This window comes from Oryx dammah, unplaced genomic scaffold (genome assembly GCF_014754425.2).
Source record: "Oryx dammah isolate SB20612 unplaced genomic scaffold, SCBI_Odam_1.1 HiC_scaffold_12, whole genome shotgun sequence".
NCBI classification, from domain to species: Eukaryota; Metazoa; Chordata; class Mammalia; order Artiodactyla; family Bovidae; genus Oryx; species Oryx dammah.
Window position 1 is genome coordinate 4,774,056 of NW_024070196.1, and position 24,767 is coordinate 4,798,822.

The 24,767-nt window shown below is 48.9% G+C and overlaps 1 protein-coding gene across 1 annotated transcript in view; it reads right to left on the minus strand.

Moving 5' to 3' along the window:
* FHDC1 (FH2 domain containing 1) overlaps positions 1–19,899 on the minus strand; it is a 37,826-nt gene extending 17,927 nt beyond the window's left edge. The window contains exons 1-5 of the mRNA XM_040251669.1: positions 17,545–19,899; positions 7,724–7,785; positions 6,694–6,796; positions 951–1,036; positions 758–862 (exon numbers count right to left, since the gene is read on the minus strand). Coding sequence (XP_040107603.1) covers positions 758–862; positions 951–1,036; positions 6,694–6,796; positions 7,724–7,785; positions 17,545–18,018 — 830 coding nt within the window. The 5' untranslated portion in view covers positions 18,019–19,899. The remainder of the gene's footprint in view (positions 1–757; positions 863–950; positions 1,037–6,693; positions 6,797–7,723; positions 7,786–17,544) is intronic.
* Between the last annotated feature and the right edge of the window lie 4,868 nt (positions 19,900–24,767).

Here is a 24,767-nt window from a genome sequence, read left to right on the forward strand (position 1 = left end):
TACACGCTACGCACACACCACACACTAAACACACACATGACACACACCACGCGTGCAGTGTACACAGGATACACACCCACCACACAGAGAACACGCAATATACACGTACACTACACACACACCGCATACTAAACACACCACACACACATACAGTACACACGCAACCACACACGCCACCCACGAAACATACACCACACACACACACACACACGTTCAGAAAGCTAATCTAGGCGAGGAACAAGAGCGCGCTGCAAGCAACAGGCTCATTGCTAAACTTGAGAGACGGGCTCCCTGGTGGCTCCGACGGTAAAGAGTCTGCCTGCAGTGCAGGAGACCTGGGTTCAATCCCTGGGCCAGGAAGACCCCCGGGAGAAGAGAATGGCCGCCCACTCCAATATTTTTGCCTGGAGAATCCCATGGACGGAGGAGCCTGGCAGACTACAGTCCATGGGTCACAAAAGAGGCGGAGACGACTGAGCAACTAACAGGTTCCCTTTCTGAGATGAAATAACTTTCTTTTATTGGAGGATAATATGCTAATTAACTGATTGACTGGTCAATTAATTAAATTAATTAACAGGGGGAGTAAATGGAGCTAAACCTTAAATACCATCCTTGGTAACACGTCATTTCCCTTTTTAGAGTGTATCAGAAATGGAACTTCCCATATCTACAACTTTTCATTTGAACAGGTTTTTAAAAAAAGGCTGCTACCAAAATTAATAAAAACAAATTATACAAAGCATCATGCATTCACTCACCTTTTGTAGCATTCCTTAGAATCGTCATATCTGTGTATAGAGAAGAACAAGAAGGCAAAAATTCCTTCTTTAGCACCATGGCTTCAATCCGCAGGGAATAGCTGAAAAACAAGAAGCAGAGCTGTAGCGTGTGATGCTTGTTGACCTGAGAATTGTGAGCTGCCAAAAGCAGAGTTGAGTGGTCCTTACTTTGGCACCTGGATTAAGCAGTGCAGAAAGGAGTCTGCCAGGGACAGCTTGGCCACGTCTCCGCTGAACGCCTTTAGTTTCTTTATCTGAAAGACAAATGGCAAAGGGGGTGGAGGGTCAAGCAAAAAGGACCAATGATTGAAATACAGCATTATTTTAAATTCCACCTTAGAATTCCTTCCAGAAAATAAGGATTTCAGAGCTAAATTCACATTAATAAACATGTAGACCTAAGGGAAGACAAAAGAAAGTCATCGACTAGTTTGCTGTTTCAAAGAAACCCAAACAAGCCAGTTAGGGAGAGGAGAGCTGCGTCACTCATGTGGGTATGAACAGTCCCACACAAACCGGAGAGCCGGAGCCACTGGCCTGAGTCCTGGGGGGTTACTAAGGGAGCCAGAAAGAGGGTCAGGCCCAGGATGGAGATGTTGAGTAAGTCATAGGCTGGAGGGGAGACCCCCGTCTGGAAAAAGAAAGAAGAGACTATATATATGCAGTCACTCTAGCGGAGCCTAAGTGACAAATGAAATATGTTCTTATTTTGAGTATTTCGGATATAAGATACTTAGATGGGGTGGGGGTGGGGGGCTAACACAGATCTTCCTTCTGAGATCAAGCTCCCCTTCACATTTAGCAGCTTTACAGGAAGGGACCACTGGATGTGGAGGTGAGTACCCACTGGCTTTCCAGCAGGAAGCTAGAGGGGAAAATGTCTTAAACAATTGAAAGATGTCAAGATCTTCCCCTCTGAAAGAGTCAGGTAAGGATCAGCAGAATCCCACTTCTATAAATTCAGACAAGAAGCCTCTATGCCCCGGCCCTCCAGGCACCCGCTACAAACAAGAACAAGATGAACCAGGCGTCAACACGAGGTGAGGGAATCCCAGTATCTCTTGCATCTGCTGCTCAGTCTTATTTCCTAAAATGTCCACAGTGAACATGTACTAGTCCTGTAAAAAGTTAAACTAACCTAGAAGTTATTAAATACACAAATATTCCTTCAACTGTGGTAAAGGAAAAAAATAAAAGCGTTCTGACACAGGAATATAACACCTAGCAAGTAGGGATGCAGGCACAGAAAGTTCTCAAACTGTGCCTTCCCCACACAGAAAACAGGACCAAACCCAAACACACTCCTGTCCACTGGACTAGAGTTTCCCAACACAAACACTTCACGGTCAGTAGCACCTTAAGACTGCTAGAGTTTTGTAATAACCTATATGGGAAAAGAGTCTGCAAAAGAATAGATGTGTGTGCATGTATAACTGAACCACTCTGCTGTACACCGGAAACTAACACACCAATCAACTCTACTCTAATTAAAAGCAAGCAAACAAAAAGACTGTAAAGCTGATAGTCTATCCTTGCAGCTAACTGTTCCCAGTAAGCACGTAACACTTTATAAAAGCGTTCTCTTTTCTATCCCTTGGATCACGTTAGGTGCCCATAATAAAAACCTAATTTTCAAACCTCTTGAAATATAGGAATTAACCATTCAAAAACAGGGAGGAGGGAGTATTTGCGAAGATCCCCAAGCTGAAACATCTGCGTCAACTTTTTTCTGAAATACCGAATGTGACGGCGCAGATGCACACCCCAGACTCCCCAGCACTAAGTCTGGGCCTTCACCCTGCATTTCCTTCCTGATGGGCGAAAACCAGCCATTTATGGCACCGCATTAATCCCCTACCTGTAGGGCCTCAAAGTGAATTTTCCGTTTTCAGCCTTACTAAGTTTAAGGAGAGATGGGACATCTGCATTACTTAAACCCAAACTAGTGCCTAGTTTTCTGAACTGAAAAAGCCACAGGATGAATTCTGATCCCTCTTGAGCTAGAGTCTAACGATTTACCATATATGGGCAGGGGCAGAGTGGGGTTGTCTGTGTCTTTTACAAGACCACATATGTAGCATGGGCAAAACTTCTGAGAATCACAGCACGGCTTCCTGTCTGAAGCACAAGAACAGGTCATGCGAAGTACACTTGGTAGATATTTCTGTTAAACATGTGCTGAACGGTAAATGAACAATGATTAATTGCCTTCTCTTATATAATGAGTGAAAAATGTTTATGGAGTTTAAGAAAATAGTGATACTAAAGATAGTATTTGGTTTAAATGCCTTGTATACAGTTCTTAATTCCATTTCAAAATGAGATTTATGTTCATTAAGAGGGATTACTGTGCCTTCACAGTGAGGGAGGTAAAAAAGAGAGGTGGACAAACCCTGTAATTATTGTGTATTCTCATCACCATCAAAAAGCATTTATCAAACGTTGTTAGGCATCATTTTCTTGGCTGAGCCGAGGGACTCTCATTATGACCCGGCTGTGCCTGGTTTCTGCCCTGACAACAAACAGCCTGCTCCTTAAGACTCATGCATTCCACAGAGCAGGCCTCCTTCATCCGGCTAAGTCCACTCACATGGCCGTGGAACAGCAGGGTTTCCCACCAAACAGCAGACCCACCAACAGAAGACCCCAGGGCTTCCTCCTCTCCCAGGAGCAGAGTGAACAAACAAGGTAAGAATGAGCTGATAGAAACATCAGGAGGGGCAAGTCAGCTTGCTGCTACAGACAGCAGCGCCACCTCCAGCCCCAAGTCCCTGATGCTGAGCCGGCGGAAGGGCACCGGCACCCACAGAGGGCATGGCTCCTTGTCAAGACCCCTCTCGGGGCCCAGGCGGGGAACATGCTTTCATTTCTGGGTCTACCATCTCCCTCTTCCCTGAGCTCAGTTGGTAAAGAATCCACCTGCAATGCAGGAGACCCAGGTTGGACTCCTGGGTCAGGAAGATTCCCTGGAGAAGGGAAGGGCAACTCACTCCAGTCTTGCCTGGGAAGTGCCATGGGCAGAGGAGCCTGGTGGGGTTGCCAGGAATTGGACACGACTTAGCAATTAAACCACCACCATCTCCCTCTACGAGTTTTAAACACGAGTTTGAGGCAAGACGAACAAAACGTGCCAGATAAAAAGCTTTGTGGTAAAGGGCAGAAAACACCAGGAAACAAATGAACCCAGGTGAGCTGGCGGCCAAGCCGGTCCCGTGCACCAGCTCAGCTGCTGCTGACGGTGTCACCGTGCTGACACACACTGGCGCCTCGGTTCCCTGTGAGAGCGGAGGTGACGCAGGCCTGGGGGCTGGCCTGGAGCAGGCAGGGGGTGGGGAACCCTTGTCCTTCCTTCCTCAGAGGGAGATGGCAAGGGTGGCCCAGGTGGTCAGATGAGTCAGGCCAAGCCCCCCGCCCCCTGGGGCCCATCAGTTCTATGGCACCAGACGGGGTCTCGTCTGTTACCCGAGGAAGAGCTTACAATGTCACCGTGTGGATCAAATGAAAAAAAACACACCCAGCCCCCACGGGGATGATTTACCGACTTTCTGTGTGCCAGAGCCGGGCTGAGCACTCGCTCCCTGTGGCCCTCCCTGGCTTGTGCCAGGAACTCGGGGCACGCAGTCAGTGCATGGCCCCTCCCTGTGCTGGAAACGAGCACGGGACGTACCCCTCGGGCTGAGCAGTTGTGCGCCGCTGATACATTTGTTAGCGCGTTTCTGCCGCATTCCTCAGCCTCTTTCACTGGGCCCTGCCTCCTCCGTGGCCTCTTCTCCAGCCTCTGCCCCCACCAGGGCTCTAGGGTCGCCCCTGCCACGTGGGGGTCCGGGGCGGCCAGAGCCGGCCAGCACTCATGGCAAAGCGAGCCTGTCCCTGCAGGGCAGCGGTCGGGAGGTGGCTCCTGCCCAGGGAGGCACACAGCCCCCAGGGAGGGGCGGAAGGAGGGCTGCCAGGCAGCCTTGGGGACTGTCAGGGCATTCCTGCCGCAGGAAGCTCAGCTCCCGGAGGAGGGTGTGCCCCGTCGAAGGCCAGGAGGCGGGAATGTAAACGAGCAGAGTGTGACCGAACTTGTCAAATATACAGACCAAGGGGGGGCCTGCAGGGGAAGGGGACGGCGGGTCCCGGGGCTGGGAAGGCCCTGCAGGACCCCAAGGCCTCAGCGGGACCCTGCCTCGTCTCTGGGGTCAGCCGATCATCTGCGGCTGAGAGTGCCTGGGGACCCTCAGGGCAGCGCTGGGGTGGGTTTTGGTCACCTCGTCCTTAACTGCCTCTTCCCTCTGAATTATTCCCACACACAAAAAAAAACAGGATTCTTGAAAACGAGAGGTCGGACAGCTAAGCTGCTTCTTTGGAAGATCCCTAAGTCTTCCACAGCCTTTGCATTCAAAGATTTTTCAAACGTAATTTTCAATTGCCTCTGATTTTTAAATTAGGAAGGAAGATAATAAGGAAACCATATCTAACCTCCTCCCTCTTCAGTGGCATAAAGCTGGCAGCCTCCCCTCATGCTTAACTCCCATTGAGTTGGAAATTCAGAGCTCTGTTAGGAAGGTACCAGAGCAGTGCTCAGGAGCAGGCATGAGAAATGCCCAAGCAGGAATAAAGATTTCTAGAGCAACCACATCTTCTTAAAAACTCAGTTCATTAAAACTATCCATCCTAATAAAAGATCTTGAGTACACCTGAAACACAATACCGTAAATCAATATAGTTCAATTACAAAAAAAGATTTTGGAATGCCTTTCTTCACAAAAAAAATTAAGGAGTGTTCAGTAGGTAGGATCCAGGGTGAATTGTGATCTGATGTACTTTACCCTCAACTCTGTAGGACCCTTTCCTAACACTAACAAATGCCGTTAACTAATCCTGGCTTTGGAAAATGACAATTAATCTGCGAACAGAAACCTGAGGTGAAGAGAGCAGCTCAGAATACCTGAAGACCCAGTCGCCCACCAAGACCCTCAGCCTGGCACTATGAAGTCAGCTCGGAAACGAAAAGAAAAAAGCATAAATACATTGGTTTTGGTTATTAATGGCGCTAAAATCAAGTTCCGTAAATTATGTCTGGGGAAAGGAGTGAGCCTGGGGAGGGAGGAACCAGCAGCGGATGTAAGGGCGTAACTTACACTTTTTACTTTATAAGACTTTGTATTGTTCAAATAACACGTATTTATTTAGCCTTTTACTGAATTTTTTTTCAAGGGTCTCTTATTCAGAAATAGTGTCACACTTTTGGAAGGTTTTACAAAACTGTCTTTCTCTCTTTTTCATCCTATCAAGCTCCTAATCATGCAAAGATTCAGTTTAACTCAGCCCCTGCAAAGTCAGTAACTTTATTTATACTGTGGTACTATATCGTCACCATAGCCATCTCCATCTTCAGGCAATTAATATATACAACATCTATGAACAATTTACCTACCTCTTAGTTTTTAAAGCATTTTTATTCAAAAGTGGTCAATCTTTCCTTTTTTTTAAAAAAAAAAATGCATTATCAAACAACCCCAGGTACACCCTAGGCAAAGATCACCTTAGCTGACAGAAAAGGGAACTAACATTTATTGAGCTACCCTGTGCCAAGTACCACGTTAGATGCATAACGAGGGCTTAATCATCTCAACAATTCAATGAGGTAAGCCTCATTATCCTTATTTTACAGGTGAGGAAACTAAAGTTCACAGGACTTAAGAAACTTGCCCACGTTCTCAATTAAGGGAAGGAATGTCAATTTAAACCTAGGTTCTTTAACTCCATAACTTGTACTCTTTCTACTGGTAACTTTTTACTGTTACAAGAGAAAACTCGGGCTCTGGGTAAAAGAGTGCCCATTCCATGTGAGTTCTGACATTCCTAAAAAAGATGAAGCTTTTATTATTGCTCTTAGCATCAAAAACTCATGCCCCAAATTCCTTACCTCCTCTGACTCTGGCAAAAGCTTAAGAAATTCTCGCAATGTCTCTGATCCATAGTGTTCGCTCTTTCCTTGATGGATATCTTCCACGATGGATGGAGGAGACCTTGAAGAGACAACAATCAGATTCCATTTCACATTAGCTGAGTGCCTAAGAAACACAAGCCAGTGGAAATGAAAACAGATCACCTCCACCCTCCTTCCACCCCACCTCCCTCCCTGTCTGACAGGTGGCCTTGTGTCAGTGACCATAACGGCCCCTTGCCAGGAGAGGCAGGGCGTCCTGACATGCCAGAGGCCCCTTCCACGGGAAACCACCCTCAGGCATCCCAGAGAGGCTAACAGTAGCATCTTCTTTGGGAGAAGAAAAGCAGTTCGGTCAACCTCCTGGAGCCAGAGTCCTCTCCTTTCCACATTGCTGCTAAGTCACTTCAGTCGTGTCCGAGTCTGTGCAACCCCACAGACGGCAGCCCACCAGGCTCCCCCATCCCTGGGGTTCTCCAGGCAAGAACACTGGAGTGGGTTGCCATTTCCTTCTCCAGTGCATGAAAGTGAAAAGGGAAAGTGAAGTCGCTCAGTCGAGTCCAACTCTTAGCGACCCCATGGACTGTGGCCTACCAGGCTCCTCCGTCCCTGGGATTTTCCAGGCAAGAGTACTGGAGTGGGGTGCCACTGCCTTCTCCGCCTGTCCACGTTAGCACACCTGAATTTAACCACTCTTTGACTCACTTGTCCATCCTCCACTAACAGGGCGACACCTCAGGCGAATTTATAAATTCCCCGACATGTCAGGCTTGAAGAGATGCCCCAAGGCAATTCTCCCTGAACTCCAAGCGACTAGATTATGCTTTTATGGAGGAAAACAGCAGAAAGGGACACACTTGGGGACTCTTTAAGACATGTGCCTAACACAGTCTGAAGGGGTGAGGGATGCCTTTCCCTCATTAGAAGCTGCGTGTCAGCTCACACCCACAGAGTCTGATGCTGACAGCAGAGGTGTGACTAAAGTTTCGAATGTGTGCAAAAATCTTACTTCTTAAACTGCTTAAGAAATATCCCAATGTTCATGCTCCGTTTTGCATCCAAGAGAGTAATCTGGAAGAAAACACAAGACACATAAGATTGTTAAAGTGTGAAGGAGAAGAGCTGGAGACTGCTGAGCCTGTGCTCTGGAGCCCAGGAGCCACAACTAGAGGGGAGCCCCGCGCGCGGCAGCCAGAGCAGAGCCCACACAGCAGCGAAGACCCAGCACAGCCTACACAAATAAAATGATTTCCTAAAAAAGAGTCGCAGAAGAGAATTATAGACCTATCAAAATACAACATAATGTATTAATATGAGAATAATTTTAATGTATTAATATTAAAGTAACAGAATAATTCCCAGTATGTAATTCTGCAGACTGATACCTAATATAGCTTCAAAATATTATCTCCCCAAGCTTTCTGTAATATTTCCTTAATGGTAACAATCATATATATATGTGTGTGTATGTTTTGGCCAAGCTGCAGGGCTTGGGGACCTTAGTTTCTTGACCAGGTATTGAATCTGGGCCCAAAGCAGTGAAAGCACAGAGCTAACCACTGGACCGCCAGAGAATTCCCATACAGATCTATTTCAATATTGCATAATCTTAAATAAACTATATCAACATTTTCTAAATTTTACCATTTCCTCTTAGAACAACACAGCCCATATTTAAAAGCCCCAATTTGGAAATAGCTGTCTTAGCATAGCAAGAATCATATGAGATTTGAACTCTGAAGATACTGCAGCAATGAGCTCCAACCCTGATTTAGGGATGTTAAAAGACCAACACTGTTATTTTTTCAGAAACGTAATAAAATTCTTAGTATTTTTCCAAACAAAAATTTTATTTTCATTCAAAGAGACTATATAGATCCAGTAGCCCTTTTAAAGGAGGAGGTAAGAAAGTGTCCTACACTTTTTTCAGAATTTAAAAGGGAATTTATAAGGGAAAACTTCTAGGCTGTATTTTACCAAGTCTAAGATGCTTTTTTTTTTTTTTGGCATGCGAGCATTTCTGGAATCCTCGCACCATCCCGCTCCATCCACAGGGACGTGAGTCAACCCCCTGTCCAGCGTGTCCTGCCCATTAGTCACTCAGTAGCTATGGGATATGGGGTTACTGGCATGGTACAACAGCGCTTGCGTTCACAATGCTTGCTTATTTTACTTGGTAATAACCCTAAAGCACAAGTGTGGTTACACTGGCAACTCAGATATGCCAAAGAGAGGCTGTAAAGAGCTTCCTTTAAGTGAAAAGGTGAAAGTTCTTAACTTAATAAGGAAAGAAAAAACTCATTTGCTAAGGTTGCTAAGATCTATGGTCAGAAAGAATCTTCCACCCATCAGTTGTGGAGAAGGAAAAAGAAATTCCTCCTAGCTTTGCTGCTGCACCTTAAATTGCAGCAGTCACAGCCACAGTGCATAAGTGCTTCGTTGTGCTGGAAAAGGGATTAAATTTGTGCCAGATAGTTTGAGACAGACCACATTCACATAACTTTTATTATGATACATTATTATTCATGAAATAAAAATTCATATTCTAAGGCAAATCAAGGTAAATGTAAACAATTTTTTTTCTCTGCTCTTTGGCTTTCTCCTCTAGTGTGCATTGTGTATCTGTTTTACGCATCAACCAAAACTCCCCATCGGCAGAAATACCTGCTCACCCATAAAAGGCAACATTCTCTTGGCATCAACGAGATAACTCCTTAGGAGATAACCTTCCTTCTTCATCTTGTAAGGGGCCACCATGACCCCTCACCCACTGTTTGCTCTGTATGGGCAGATCTGGATTGTGTAGAATGTACAGCCCTCGGTCTTAAAACCTGATACAACTGTGCTTTCACGTCTAATGAGAGGAGCAGTTCTCAGAGCTTTCTGAGAGGCTGTTCCCGGGTCACAGTCCTCAATTTGGTGCAAATAAAATTTTCTGTCTTTTTTAGATAAACTTTGTTCAGCAACATCATAACCGTTCTATTTTACTATTCCGTATTGTTGTTAAGCTCCTACTGTGCCTAACCGATATTAACATTTATCACAGTTGTGTATGTACAGGGAGAAACAGTACAGATCTTCCGCAGCTTATGTCCCGAGAAACCCATCATGAGCTGAAAATGCTGAAAGTGCACTTCACACACCTAAGCGGCTGACGTCACAGTGTAGCGCAGCCTACTTTAAACGTGTTCAGAACCTACAGTTGAGCCTACAGTTGAGCAAAGTCATCTAACACAAAGACTATTCTATGATGAAGTGCTGAACACCTCCTGTAACTGACGGAACGCTGTACTGGAAGTGCAAAACAACGTCTGTCAGTGCGCCGGCTTCTTCTTCTCGAGATGGCTTGGCTGCCGGGAGCGGCCGCACGCCCACTGCCCAGGATCGGAAGACGGGACTGTGCGGCAGACGGCCAGTGCAGAGAGAGCAGACCTCAAAAGCCCAAGCACGGCTTCACGGCTTCTACTGAGTGTCTATTGCTTCCATACCATCGTAAGGTTGAAAAACCTTAAGTCAAAAACATCATGGGACCGTCTGTATATATAGAGTTTGGTACTGTTCATGGTTTCAGGCATCCACCCAGGTCTTGATACAGGAGAACTACTGTAATAATTGGGGAGGGCTTATCAGACTGGAAATTAGAACCTTTTATAGAAGGTAGTAGTACTGTCAGTCACTCAGACGTGTCCAACTCTCTGCGACCCGTAGACTGTAGCCCGTCAGGCTCCTCTGTCCACAGGATTCTCCAGGCGAGAATACTGGAGTGGGTTGCCATGCCTTCCTCCAGGGGAGCTTCCCTACCCCGGGATCCAACCCGTGTCTTCTGCATTGCAGGCAGATTCTTTACTGTCGGAGCCATCAGGGAAGCCCCCTTTTAGGGAGTGGGTATTATTAAACACAGAAGCCATTTCTTTGGAAGTAAATATCCAGCCAGAATACCTGGAGGAAAGATAACCTTAAAATTCTCCCATTTTCCCCATTTGTTTTTTGGAGGAGGGAGACTAGCTAAATAGGAATGCTCTTTCTTTCCAAATGTATTTGATTCATTGTGAACAGAAAAGAATCAGGTTTCAGATTAAATTCCTGATCTCTGGGCCTGCTTCTAAGTTTATAAGAGGCAGCAAGATTGTTAACCAAAGTTAATGGGACTTCCTGGCTAGAAGGTTAAATTTTTACAAGAGTATGGTTACCTGCTTTTGAAGACTAATCTTAAACAATCACATTATTTACTATCTGAGGGGTTTATTTCATCTTAACACAATCACCTGCCAGCCGTAAAATAAACTCCTAAGCTAAAAAGGTCAGGCTCCTTATTGGAATCCTACCCAGGGATTACAGTTCAAGTTCAGTGTGAAGGGAGGGGAGAGGAGATGGGAGAGAAAGTCACACTTCACATCCTCTAAGAGGAGAGCTTACACCAAAAAGAGGAATCTGGATTTCAGACAGAGAACGATGTGGTTATTAGAATTCACAACTAAAAACTAAGAGCATGCACACTGATCTGAAGAGCTTTTTCTGCTTTCATATCTACCCAGAATGGGGACAAACCTTCTTTTATACTTTTTCATTCGACTACCGCCTCCTGCTATATCTAACCTTCACGGCAGCACCTTCGCCCAGCCCCGCCCTCAGCCTCTTCACCCATTGACCCTTGGGACCCCGTGCGCTCAGTCTGGACCCACTAGCTGGAGAAATCACTGTCATTGTACCTATTTCACGGATAAGGAAACTGAGCCTTAGGGATGTCATTTTATACCTTCCCAAAGCAACAGGCTCTCTCTGGTTCCTATTCACCTATTTCTTACGACCTTCCCTTCTGCTGAGGATACAGGAATACAGAGAAACAGTGAAGGTCCCCCACCAGCCCAGTATTCACACTGAGATGCTTCTCCAGGAATGGGGGCAGGTCTGCAGAGAGTGGTCCACAGGCCTGGCCAAAGCCCCAGTGACCAGCACCCAGGTTCTGGGAGCAGAGCTCTGAGCCAGGCGGGGCACGGCGCGGGGGCCACGCCTGGGGCAGCAGCGGTCTCCACAGCCTGAAGTGAAGCTTCAGAACCTGGTCCATCATTAGAGGGGCTCCTCAGGGAAAGCCTGGGTTGGCCAGCACCGAGCATCTTAAAGGGAAACCAGCACCCAGGGCCTCCTGCAAAGCACAGGAAAGTGAGGCGGCTGAGAACCCTGTGGGTACAGCGCCCTTCCCTCCAGGCCTCCTCAGCTGTGCCAGTGCGGGCAGCCTCCTCTCAGAGGGCATCGCGAGCCTCCCAAAGCGGTGTTATCACACAGTCCTTTGAAGAGGGTTATCAGGGCGCGTGTAAACCAGCTCATCTCACTTCCCCAGAGGCTGGCCGGAGGTTCAGATACACAGCAGTGTGGGGCAGGAGGTGCTGGTGCTCTGAGTCACCCCCAGGAGTGCACTCCAGCAGCCCAAGAACAGGGTGACTGACCCGGCCCCTCCCTCCCCACCAGTTCAGTCAATCCTATGGACTCCTCGGGACACCACAGCCTGCCACGCCCGTGCCCCCGGCGTGCACAGAGCTCGTGACAGTTCCCAGGAGGGGCCTGCTTGCGAGATCACTACCCCCCGTGCACAGGGGAGCCAAGATCGAGGGCAGGAGCCCAGCAGCTCTAGGAACAGCCTCCCCGCAGGCCACCAGGGCCAGGGCTCAGGCCCCTCTGCAGCCGTCTCCGTGCTCAGGGAAGCTGGTGAAACCTCCAGCTAAGCACTTTGCCTTTCTCCTACCATTCTTACACTCTCATCCACCTGCTCCAAACTCTGCCTCTCATATTCATTTCAGGAAGAAGAAACTTTCCTTTTTAAATTGTGGTGGAATACACATGTGCTGTGCTGTGCTCAGCCGTGTCTGACTGTGACTCCGCGTGGACTGCAGCCTGCCAGGCTCCTCTGTCCATGGGGATTCTCCAGGCAAGAATACTGGAGTGGGTTCCTCCAGGGGATCTTCCCTGACCAGGGATTGAACCCAGGTCTCCTGCATGGCAGGAGGATTCTTTACCAGTTGAGCCACCCAGGAAGCCCCAAAATACACATACAGTTACCATTTTACCACAACAGGTAACCATTTTTTAAGTGTACAGTTCAGCGGTAATAGGTACACTCACACTATCGTGTAAACATCTCCAGAACCCTTCATCTTGCAAACTGAGGCTCCGTCCCCATCACACACTAACTTCCCCTCCCCACCGCTGGAGGCCACCTCTTACTCGTCTCAGACTTCAGAACATTCTGGGACTAGAACAGAAGCTGACAAAGAACGACTGATACCTGAATTACTATGTGGGAAAATAACATTACTGTTCACAAATTTAGAAAAGCCAGTCTTCCTTCCTCCCTCTCTCTGTCCCACCCTCCCTTTTTCTAATAAGCAGTTTTAATTCTTTCTTATGTGGTATGAGTAAGGAACAGTAATTGTGATATTACTACAGACACCACAGTGAATGATCTCAAGTGTTTCAACAGTTACATTTTTTTTTTCAAATTTCAGTTTTATGGACATGTAATTGAGAAATAAAATTGTAAGAAATTTAAGGAATACATGGTGATTTGATATATATACACACACTGTATGCTGATACACATTCTCCTCATTTAGTTAAATAACATCCATCATCTAACATATTCTCTTTTGTGTGTGTGTACAGTGAAGTTCTCAGAGAAGGCAATGGCACCCCACTCCAGTCCTCTTGCCTGGAAAATCCCATGGGTGGAGGAGCCTGGTGGGCTGCAGTCCATGGGGTCTCGAAGAGTCGGATACGACTGAAGCGACTTAGCAGCAGCAGCAGCAGAGTGAAGTTCTACTCTCTTAGCAAATACAGTGTTATCAACTAGTCACCAGGTTCCACATTATGTCTTCAGACCCCATGCATCTCAGTTTTCTCTGTGAACACCTATACTGATGTCTTGGGGCTTCCCTGGTGGCTCAGAGGTTAAAGCGTCTGCCTGGAGTGCGGAAGACCCGAGTTCGATCCCTGGGTTGGGAAGATCCCCTGGAGAAGGAAATGGCAACCCACTGCAGTACTCTTGCCCGGAGAATCCCATGGAGGGAGGAGCCTGGTAGGCTGCAGTCCATGGGGTCGCAAAGAGCCGGACACGACTGAGCGACAAACTACTACTTCTACTACTGATGTCTTATAAGACAGTCCCTCTGCTCCTTTGGCTCGCTTCTGGCAGTTCAGTTTACTTTCTTTGGAGGAGACCAGATGGCTAGGACTGTCTTCCCTTCCAGAGCGTTCTGTAGGGAGAGAAATGCAGCCCTAAGCAACCAGCTCTGGGGGCTGAAGAGCAACGCTAACAGATGGACAGGGGCTTCTCAGCCCTGAAACCACTAAACTCAGGAACGAAGATGGAGTTTGAGCTGAATTTCTTTATTACTACCCCAATAACATGGTTTGTTATTTCTAGTTACTTGATTACAATTTATATTGTAGCATCTGTAGTTATGCTACAAGTTAATTTTTAGCTAACAAAGATACACAGACGGTATTTCATAACCTTTTCCCCCTTATTAAGTGTTCTAATTTACTATTTTAGATGTTGCTCTTCCTAAATTTAGCCATTCTCAAATCCAGTTCTTCCCTGTCTCCCAGTAACTTCTTCCTTCAGAGTATAATGGAACTTATTTGTAATGCTTTATAAGCTTTCTAAGTTGACCAGCCAACTGCATAATGGCAGGTCATTTCTGTAGGAGGTTGTTACATTTCAAGGGGACATAATCGGAGTCGTGGTATGTCTGAGTCTCCAGAACTGTGAGCTGTGTGGCAGCAGATTGGAAAGCCCCACTTCCAGGCTCAGGACGGGCCTCCTTGGCTGAACAGCCTCCCTGTGCGTGCTTCGGCTTGCACAGTTTCAACCCTGGAGCCCACTTACTACTGAGGGAATCGGAAGATGTATCACTGGACTGTGTTAGACTACCATTCTGCTGGGCTGTAACTTCTCTAGAAGAAAACCTAACGAGGGAACAAAATAGCATGTACTGTACTCTTTTGCCAAAAAAAAAAAAGAATTATATGTAGTATATGTGATACTTCTTACTCTGAGCCATGTTGGAGATAGCATGTGAAACGGAAATGAATTCTGGACCCCCTGTGACGTGACAATATTACCTAATCTACCCTTAAATCTATCTACCTTCACTACTTATCCTGAGTACTGAAGAGCTGAAGAGTTAGATATCACCTTATAATACAGTCATGGTGATTTCATTTTTCTTTCTAGACAGCTGTCTCTCAGATTAGGACCTGCATGTGTTAAAAGATATCTGCACACCCACCATTCACGGCACCATTATTCACAAAAACCAAAAGGTGGGAGTGACCCAAGTGTCCATCAAGGATGACTAGATAAACAAAATGTGATAAATATATGCCTGCGTTTTCAGTCCCTCAGTCGTGTCTGACTCTTTGTGACCCTCTGGACTGCAGCCCACCAGGCTCCTCTGTCCGTGGGATTCTCCAGGCAAGAGTCCTGGAGTGGGTTGCCATTTCCTCCTCCAGGGGATCTCCCCAACCCAGAGATCAAAACTGAGTCTCCTAGAGCTCCTGCCTTTGCAGGCGGAATCTTTTACCACTGAGCCACCTGGGAAACCCTGTGATATATACATGCAATGGAATATTAGCCTGAAAGTTCTGGCACATGTTACAACATGGATGAACCCTGAAAACACTGTGCTAAGTGAAACAGTCCGGTCACAAAAAGACAAATACTGTGCGAGGTACCTAGGGTGGTTAGATTCATAGAGACAGAAGGGGAAGGGTGGCTGCCAGGGGCGGGGGGAGAGGACAGGGGGAACAGTTTTCATTTTGCAAGATGCAAGGACTTCTGTGGATGGATGGTGACGGTGGCCATTCAACATCGTGAATGTTTCCATGCTCCTAAACGATACACTTAAAAACTGTTCAGAGGCTTCCCTCATGGTCCAATGGCTAAGACTCTGTGCTTCCAATGCAGGGGGCCCAGGTTCAGGGAGAGGCCCAGGTTTGGTCAGGAAAGCAGATCCCATATGCTGCAACTAAGACCTGGCACAGCCAAATCAATAAATAGTTTAAAAAATTTTTAAAGGGTGAATGTTACGCTACGTACATATCACCACAATTTAAAATATAATTATTCACTTTCAGGTTTTGTTTTTTTTTTTTTAAGTTAAAGAAAAAAGAAAGAAAAGATGTACCTAGAGTTAAGGGCAGGGAAGAGAAAGACTCTTTTACCTGAATTTTAGATCTGGCCTAAGATACAGACATTTCTGCTTCTGCCTTAGTTGGGAAAAGATGTTACAAGCCCCTCCTGTTCCTTCCATCAGAGTGGGTCTTAATCCCTCTTGAAATCACAAACATCCAGCAGCAAGTTCCATACAGCCTCTTGAACACCTGGCCAGCGGCCTCCCTGAGGGCCCGATTGGCCAGACCCCCTTCTATTTGTGATGGGCTTTCCTGAGACACGTGCTCTGACTCCGGGCCCCCATCCACTCTCTCCTTCAAAGTGCTGGAAGGCCAGCAAGCAGAGCCGGGAACAACGGTGAGGATGACCTACTGTCCAGCAGGCGCCTCTGCTGGAAGTGAGGTCACAGGCCAGGGCACTGAAGAAACGACTTCCTGCTCCTTCTGCTACTGAAGCGATGCGCTCAGAAATCAAAGGTCTTTGCACAAAGCAGAGAGCAGGGAAAGCCAGGATGCTGAGCATGTCCTGGAGACCTCCTCTCACATGCCTCTCAGCTCACGCCTAATTCTACTCCTAGGGTTCTCCGCATTTCATAAAAAACTTGGCTGTTTCAACAGGGGACCATACAGCAAGTTTCAAGGGCCCCCAGACAGAGAAAAGAGGTCAATACTGCCAGCTCAAGAATTCAGTAATGTGGAGAGCTACTACTTCATTCCAGAGCCCTGACCACTCTCTTATCTAGTCAGCTCTATCTCTAACCTATTTTCCTTGCTCCTTTCCAACAGATTAAAAAATAATGCATTTCTATTGCCCTTATTTTGGGGGGTGTCAATATTCTTTTCCCTCGTGGTTTCCTAATTACTTCTTCTAGCAAGTAGAGTTGTCTTAATTTACCTTCATGTTTCTAAACAGAGAATACTTACAAAGGTCATTTTGCCTCAGTTTCTATAAGACATGGTGACCTGTTTCTCTGGGGCCATGCTTTCACTTAACTTTTCAGAACTTGCTAGCTTTCTATTTTTCTCAAAGTAACACAGTTCGTGTTCACTGGAAACATGCTTTGTAGAAAGTCTATCTGAAAATAGCGTTATGCTTTGGCTGTCAGAAATCTCTGCTCCACAATGGCCAAAATTTAGTTAGGAGGTCAGAGGAATAAAGACCACCTCAAAACACTTGTGGAAAGAAAACTGGAGGGAAAAACAAAGATAAATGTCTAAGGATGTACATTACTTAATGATTCTATTTAATAAAAGGCATTTTGTCTTAGAAAGCTCCAGTTAATGTCAAGTAACTGAGCTCAGAAGCTCAGGGTTTTGTTTCAGCGGAGCTCTTCCACCCGGGGTGCAGGGAGGGGCGTGGGACACGCAGATGTGCTGGAGGCAGGGCTGGGCTGCGAGGCCAGCGAGGCCCCAGACAGCGTGTTCTCCGCATGAGGTCATGGTCCTCTGGGATGTCTGGGAGGATACGGCTCGCAGGCCTCTTACACTTTCTTGCTGCTTAGCTCAGGCTCATCATATAGGGCCCTCCTTTCATTTTCAGAGCGTGTTCACTAGGGTTATCTCATTTCTCAGTGATTCTAGCAGGTTTGGGAGCGGAGGCACATACCCAAACACAAAACCAGGCAGCATGAGGAGACGCGCCCGGCCGGGGGTCACTCTTACCTCTTCTCTGGCCTCCCTGGAGGACGAATGTAAAGACCCTCCCCTCCTGGAGGGGGGAGCCATGTTGGCATCTTCCTGCTGCCCAAACAGCTCTTCCACCGTCTTGGTGTCGATCTGGTAGTGCTGCTGCTGGCTGGCTGCCAAGGTCCAGATGTTGGTTTTGCCCCGAACTTGCTCTTCTGGAATGGTTTTCCAATAAAAGCTTCTCATCCGCTTTTTCTTACCAAGCTGGCTGTAGCCGTTCAGGTGAGAGTTTGGGGGTAGTCCTGGAGGAGGTGGTGGCCCCGGAGGTCCCCCCGGCAGCGGAGGGGGAGGGGGCGGGGAGGGGGGAAGCCCCCCCCCCGAGTGGGGACGGGGGGGGGGGGGGGGGGGGGGGGGGGGGGGCGGTGCCTGCGCAGTCATGAAGCCGGCTGCCATGGCGGTGTTCCCATTGCCTTTATCGCTGACCAAGGAGACACAGTTCATAACATGCATAGCACCGTCGCCTTCTCAGGAGGCAGTTTCTTGCCCTTGGGGAAGCAGACACAGCCATCAAACTTGTGCCATGCCTTTCCATCTGCTAGTAGGCCGCCAGAGAAAAGGCAGCGGGGTGGTGTGTCCTCTTCCAAACCTGCAAAGATAAGACAACTTTCAGTTCCGTTCAGGAGAACCCTGCTACATGGCGACTCTCTTCCCAGGCCACTGCCAGTCCTCCCACAGTAGCTGGATGTTAAAATCAATGAGGGGCCGCACGTCCAGAAGAGCACGGAAAGGGACTAACGTGAACCAAATTTTACTACCCGGAAATGCTGCCAAAGCAGCAATGGGAAACCCCACCTGGAAACCTTCCATTCCCCAATAAAACACATATTTACCGAGAACACGCGACAGGTTCAGCTCACTTTCTGAATAAGCTACTTGTTCACTAACTGGCTCGTTTCCTTGGGGCAGCGGATCTCCCATCCCTGGGGAAATTACCCAGATGGCTGCAGCCTTAGTGACTCTGCCTTTCTCCAGTATGGACATGTCCCCGGGTCAGCGGGTCAAAGGGCATCCTTCACCATGCACATATGATAAACTAATGGCCAAACCTTCTCCCAGAATCAAGGCCACCATCTTCCACCTATACTTGGTGATGCTGCTTCTCCGCAGAGGAAAGAATGTCAGGCATGAAAATGAAAGGTTCCAGCTCTAAACCCAGCTTTCTTGCTTACAGTTTTAGAAGGGCCACTTCCCCTCACTAGACTTGGGCTTTCTCGTCTGTAAATTTAGGAGGCTGGGATTGACCTCCACGCTCGCTCCCGCAGCAGTTGTTTCGGGCTGTGTTAAGACACTCTGCACCGTCAGAGCGCTTCTCTGCCTCTTCTGCTCCATCTGAGACTATTAGCAGAGCAGACGCTGGCACAAGAGGGGAGGTGCCCAAACCACGCCTGTCACATGTCTACCCCTCATCCACTCAGTCTCAGGCTTATCTCAGTGGCTTGTGTTTTTATTGACCTTTAAATGTTTGTTTTTGGTGTGAAGCTGTTGCAGAATCTGGTGTGAAAACAACTACAGTTCTTCAGCTATGAGGACAGGTGAGGGGCCCTGAGCAGGCTGTGGAGTGTGCACCAAGTGTGTGGGCGTGTAAAAAGGGGGCTGTTCTGTCCAGGTGACAAAGGGTCACAGGGAGGGGCGTTTTAGCCTGGACTTCTGAGAGGAATCATCCTTCTACAGCATTCATTTACCCATCTTCCTCAAACACAGCAGAATTCTACAGGAGTAAATGTTATTAAACGTTTCACACAGAATCACACACACACGGCAGGCCTGCCTCGGGAAGAAGAGGGAAGACTCCAAAAACAGAGTCTCTTCCTCAGATCCCAGGTCTGCTACTTCTTTGGGGGTGCAACCTGGGCTGAAGTAGATTATTTAACTTACATTTCAGCATCCTCCTCTGTACTCCACACTGTAAGCATATACCATTCCATTGGTTTGTATGAGATAAATGAGCTCATACATGTATATCCTTACCAAGACGCCTGGTACATGGTTAGCTATTACTAACAATTGGTATCAGATGCATATACGATTTCTCTTTATTTTCACAAGTACTGCATTTGCTTTAAAATATGTATTGGGTTTATAATTAAAAAAGCTAAGTTGCCCTTGGCTACTAGAAACATACCTTTAATATTTCCAATCTCTGCTTTCTAAGTTACTAGGTTTGTGACCTTTGTCCCTTTTCAATACTCAGTGATTGTGTATTACATTTCTACACATTACAAGAACAAATGTTTTTATGAAACATTTAAATATTTAAGTTCTAAAAATTATATATGGGTAGAACATAGGATAATTGGATAATTTTTTTAGCATTTTAAACACTTTTAAGTGCACATCAGTGGCATTAAGTACATTCACATTGCTGTGAATTGTGTCACATTCAATTGTGTGAAGTGTCATCGTGGGATAATTTTTTAGAAAGTAAAACTGAAAATATTTATCCAAGCCAACTTACAACTCACTAGAGATGCAACCAGCTTTTAAAAGGAATTTTCATAATTATCATTAGGGGCGTAACTAGGCTGTTTTCATAGTTGGCACCCCTAAAGCAAATGACTCATTGTCAATTACAGTTTATAGTTATATTTGAACTCTTCTTCTCTCAAGACTGTACAGGTAATCTTGGCAGTTTATCCTTACATATTTTAAAATACTTCTGTACATGAAATATCTCATATATAGAAGAACTGCTAATCCTCCAGTTCACCTCCAATTCCAGATATGCTGACTTGTTTATAGATTATCCCTGTTAAGAATGGTGATGAGCTAAAAACGTCCCCATCCTAGAAAGAAGTAACTCATTTGGTGCTGTGTTAGTATATGCACAGCTGTGCCATTAAGCCTCCCATAGCAAATGAGAAGATACTAATAGAGAGAAAGACTATGCCCTCAAAGGTCGTGCAACAACACTGTCTCCTAATACCAAAGCCCCTAAGCATATAGGTTCTTTAGAGTACAGCCTTTTCTGCAGAGGAAGTACAAGCTTAAAGCTTGTCAAAGTAAAAAGTGACACAAGTTGGTTTTGCATGGGCAGGATTCTAACCACTATTCTGTCTTGAGAAAGAATGCTATTTTAGACAGTTAAAGGAACAAAAGAAAATTTACAACATTGTGCCTGGTATGTTGTCTGGCTAATTTTTTCCCAGGGTAACATACAAGGATCCTAGGCCCCCAACAGCTTCTAATGAATGAGTTCTCCAGCAATGATTAGCTAAGATGCTAATGCTTTTGCTAGGAGCCTCAATGGGGCTTTGACAGGGCTTCCCCCTTGGGCCAGGATTTCCAATGTCAAAGAGATGGCAGGAAAAAGAAAGTGCAGACAGACATTCTAACCCTTTCCACAGTCCCATGAGATACTAAAACGGAGGACACACAAAGTGCCAGATTAAAGCTTGTCCGCAGTACAGATGTAAAGGTGTACTCTCCAAGCCTGCGAGAACCAAGGTGACGCAGCCCCGAAGCAGACTGCTTCACACAGTGGGCAGCTGCCTTCCGGACAATGGAATGAGCTTTGGGCTCTATCTGGAAAATGTCAAGTGTCTCATCAATCTCCCCCAGGGCAAAGAGAGACAGGCTTGTATTTAACATTTCACCTACAGGTTGGGGACCTCAGCAGCAGGGGGGACGGCTGCTAAGGTTGACAAATGCCCAGCCCTGAGTAAATCATAGAGATGTCACAATCCGTCTCTTTAGATGAGAACTTCTCTTCAAGTCCCCTGACTGCTAATCAGGACCCACTGAGGGTAAATCCGAGTGGAGGTCCCTCCTGAGGAGGTTATAGCTCAGCTGAGCATCTCCCAACTATGGGTTTTTAATAAGGGGATGTTTGAGCTGATCAGTAAGCAAAAAGTCTTAGAATGAGAATGTTTATAAGGGTCTTCAAAGGAGCCCAACTCTTGCCTTTGCTCTTGGTGTCAGAAACAGTGTTGAAGCTCTTGAAGGGACTGGGTGACAGGGAAGAAAAGAATAAGTGTATTTCATTTCAGTGTATTTAGGAGGAAAACGTGTTCCGGAAAGCTCCTTCAGGGCTCAGAGCTTTCCTGAAAGAGGGTTAGTAGGGCCCTGTTGCTCAGCTGATCACTCAGCCGCTAGGTCAACAATAAGCAAAAGTAAACGCCACGGAAAACCTACCAGAAAAACCTCTCCCTTTGATTCCTGACTTGTGTCACAGATGAGGTGGGAGCAGGAAAGGCTGTCCCACACCCTTCTGATGACAAACAGGGGCAGAGCAAGCCGGGTGTGGAGAGAAGAGGCAGAGGAACCCACAGCTCTGTCTTATTTGGGGGGAGAGGAGAGGGTGGGGAAGGAACAGTCAATTCTAAAACACGGAATGTTTGCTCCCACCAACTTACTGCGAAAACGCCTCCCCCCATCACCTATCTATCTTTCAAAACCTTTCCTGATTACTGAACACAAAACGTCAACCACACAGTGGAACCAGAGCTGACAACACCCAACCAGTTCTTCACCTTGGCACTTTCACCAGCAGTGAAGAACCCAAGATGCTTTCAGTCCCCGCAGTTAATCCGCTGTCGCACAACAATCCACAGACACCCCTGAGCGCAACACCCTGGGAGCAGAGGGAAAAACGCCTGTGTTTTGAATGTACATTTTCAGCTTCTCTCAATGTCCCCAAACCAAGAGGGAGGGAAAAAAAAAAAAGCATACAGGCGCCAAAGGAGGCTCTAAAGAGAAAAAAAGCGCTCGGGTTTCATTCCAGGAAGACAACCGTGGGTCAGGAGAGAGGGGCCACAGACAGTCAGACCCCGGGGGCAGTTTCTATGCAAACAGCTGTTTGAAAATGGACTCCCGAGGAGTCGGCGGGGGACACCGGGACCCGATTTCTTTCTGAAGGCCCAGCAGTTCCCCAGGTCTCTGCACCGGCGAGCGGTCCACCGCGTCCTTCCACCCCCAACCCCCGGCTCGTGTCCCGCCCCAGCCACTCACCGAAGCGCCACCGGCCCAGCCGCACGAAAGGCTCCGAGGGCGCTGCCTCCGCCCGAGTCCCCGGGGAGCCCCGTTTGGCCAGTGCCGGTTGGGCCGCCGGCGCCTGCGCGTCCTTATCTGGGCGGCGGCGGGAGGGTGAGGGAGAGGGCGCCGGTGCGCGGCCCAGATAGACGCCCACCCGCGCCGCGCAGGCTCCGCGGCGGGCCCGGGGCGCGCGCCGGGGAGGCCCGGCCGCCCTCGACGCTGGGACACGCGGGCCCGTCGGGCGGACGCCGGGGCCCGGCCGGACTCCGCGCCTCCCGGGAGCGCCGGGCGAGAGTCCTCCGGCAGAAGGTCCCGGGGCAGCCAGCGCACCGACGCGCCCCTCCCTGGCCCCGCTGGGCTCGGCGACTCCGCCCCGCGCCTCCGGGGCCCCCGCCGACCCCCGGGACCCCGCCCCGCCGCCGAGCCCGGTTCCCCCAAGCGGAGTGGGGGGCTCGCTCACTAGGGGAGGTGTCACCGGGCTTGACGCTAAAGGAGGGGGTCTCCCGGTTTGCGGGTTCCGCCCGCTCCTCGAATCTCCGCCGAGACCCTTTCCCAGGTGCGGGGTCCGAGTCCCGCGCGCGGGGGAAAGAGCCTCGCGGCCGCAGTGCGGAGCGGCCAAAGGGAGCGGGGCAGAGCCGGCGAGGAGAACAGACGGGAGACGCCTGGTGTTTGGTCAGGGGATTAAACCGGCAGCCCCGGGTCCCCGAGCTGGGGCACCGCGGCGGCTGGAGGTGACCCGCCAGCCCACCCCTTCCTCCCTCCACTTCGACGAGCGCAGGGTTCAACTTCCAACCTGAACTTCGCACGGGCCGAGCGGACGTGCCAGTGCGAGTGCCGCCTTGTCGTCGGCCCGCATCACCCGGACGCCGTTCTGGCCAGCCCCGCGCCCACTGGCAGGAGGGGCGAGTCGTGGCTCCCAGCTGGCCAGGGACCCGGCGCGGCGCCCGTCGCTGCGCGCTCTTGGATGGGCGGGGATCCAGTGGGAGCGCAATTTACCCGAGTCCTCGCAGCTAAAGCTCAATCAGCCAGCCGAGGTTTAACCCGGAGGCGGCCGGGGACCTATCTGGTTCTACGGACGCGCGTCCAGACCGGAGCGTCTTCCCCTCAAGGGGTCGATCGCTGTCTTCTGCTGCCCGGCGACTGCAGCCACAAGGTCGGGGGAGCTCAAACCTCCCCAGCCTTTCCGGTGAAGCTCGAAGACAGCCGAGACTCGGCGCCCCAGCACCGGGTCCGGGCTGATCCGCTCCGCCGGAGTGGAGTCTTCTCCGTCCCCGGGTACTCCCGAGCAGCGATAGCTCCGCCGGGGCCGCACGGCTCACTTACCCGCGGCCGGTGCTCCCTGCGCGCGCACCTCTCCCAGCCGTCCGCAGCCTCCCGGCGCCGCCGCCTCCTCCCGGCTGCTGCAGCAGCGTCAGCTCGGGACCGCGAGGGGGCAGGGCGGCGCGGGGCGGGGCGCGGCCGCTGCCTCAGGTAACAATGCTGCAGACCAGGCTGCTCCCAGCGCCAGCCGCAAAGGGCAGCACGCCCCTTCCTGCTCGGCCCTTCCGCCCTCCCTCCGTGAGCGCCCACGCTGGTGCTGCCGCGTTCACCTGCGCGGGACCCCGGGGGCGTCGTTGCCAGCACCCGAAGGCTGGCGCAGAGCGGAAAGTCGAGGGGCGGCAGGGGACAGAGAGGTACGGACTGTGTAGAAGAACCAGGTGTCTTCCTGGAACCAGCAAAGGGAGGCGCCAAGCTGGTTCTGAACCGGCAAGTGGCTCCACAAAGAAGCCTGCGACAGCCTCCCCAACACCACTGCCTGTGCACACGCGCGCGCACACGCATATTAGCACATTCATGCACGCTCAAACCCCGCGCGCACACACAAACGCGTGCCAAGCCACCCTCTGCCTAACACACTCGTTTCTACCGGGAGCAGGAGTCCTCACCGGGGTGAACTGTCCCAGCCCGCGGGGCCGAGTCCCAGCCGGGCCGTAGCTTCCCAAATCAGCTTCTCCCTGGCCCCTGCCATCGGTAAGTTTGTTACTTTTTTTTTTTAAATCTCCTCAACGATAATGGTAAGAGAAACCTTTCAGTTATATATAAAAGAAAAAGTCCACCCCAGGACTGACTGGATAAACAGAGATGTCTGGGAAAGGCCCCTCACAGGAGGAAACCCGGGAACGGTTTAATCGCATCTTTTTTCAAAGTGACTTGTGACGCCAGGCAGTGAGAAAGGAGTAATCAAAGAA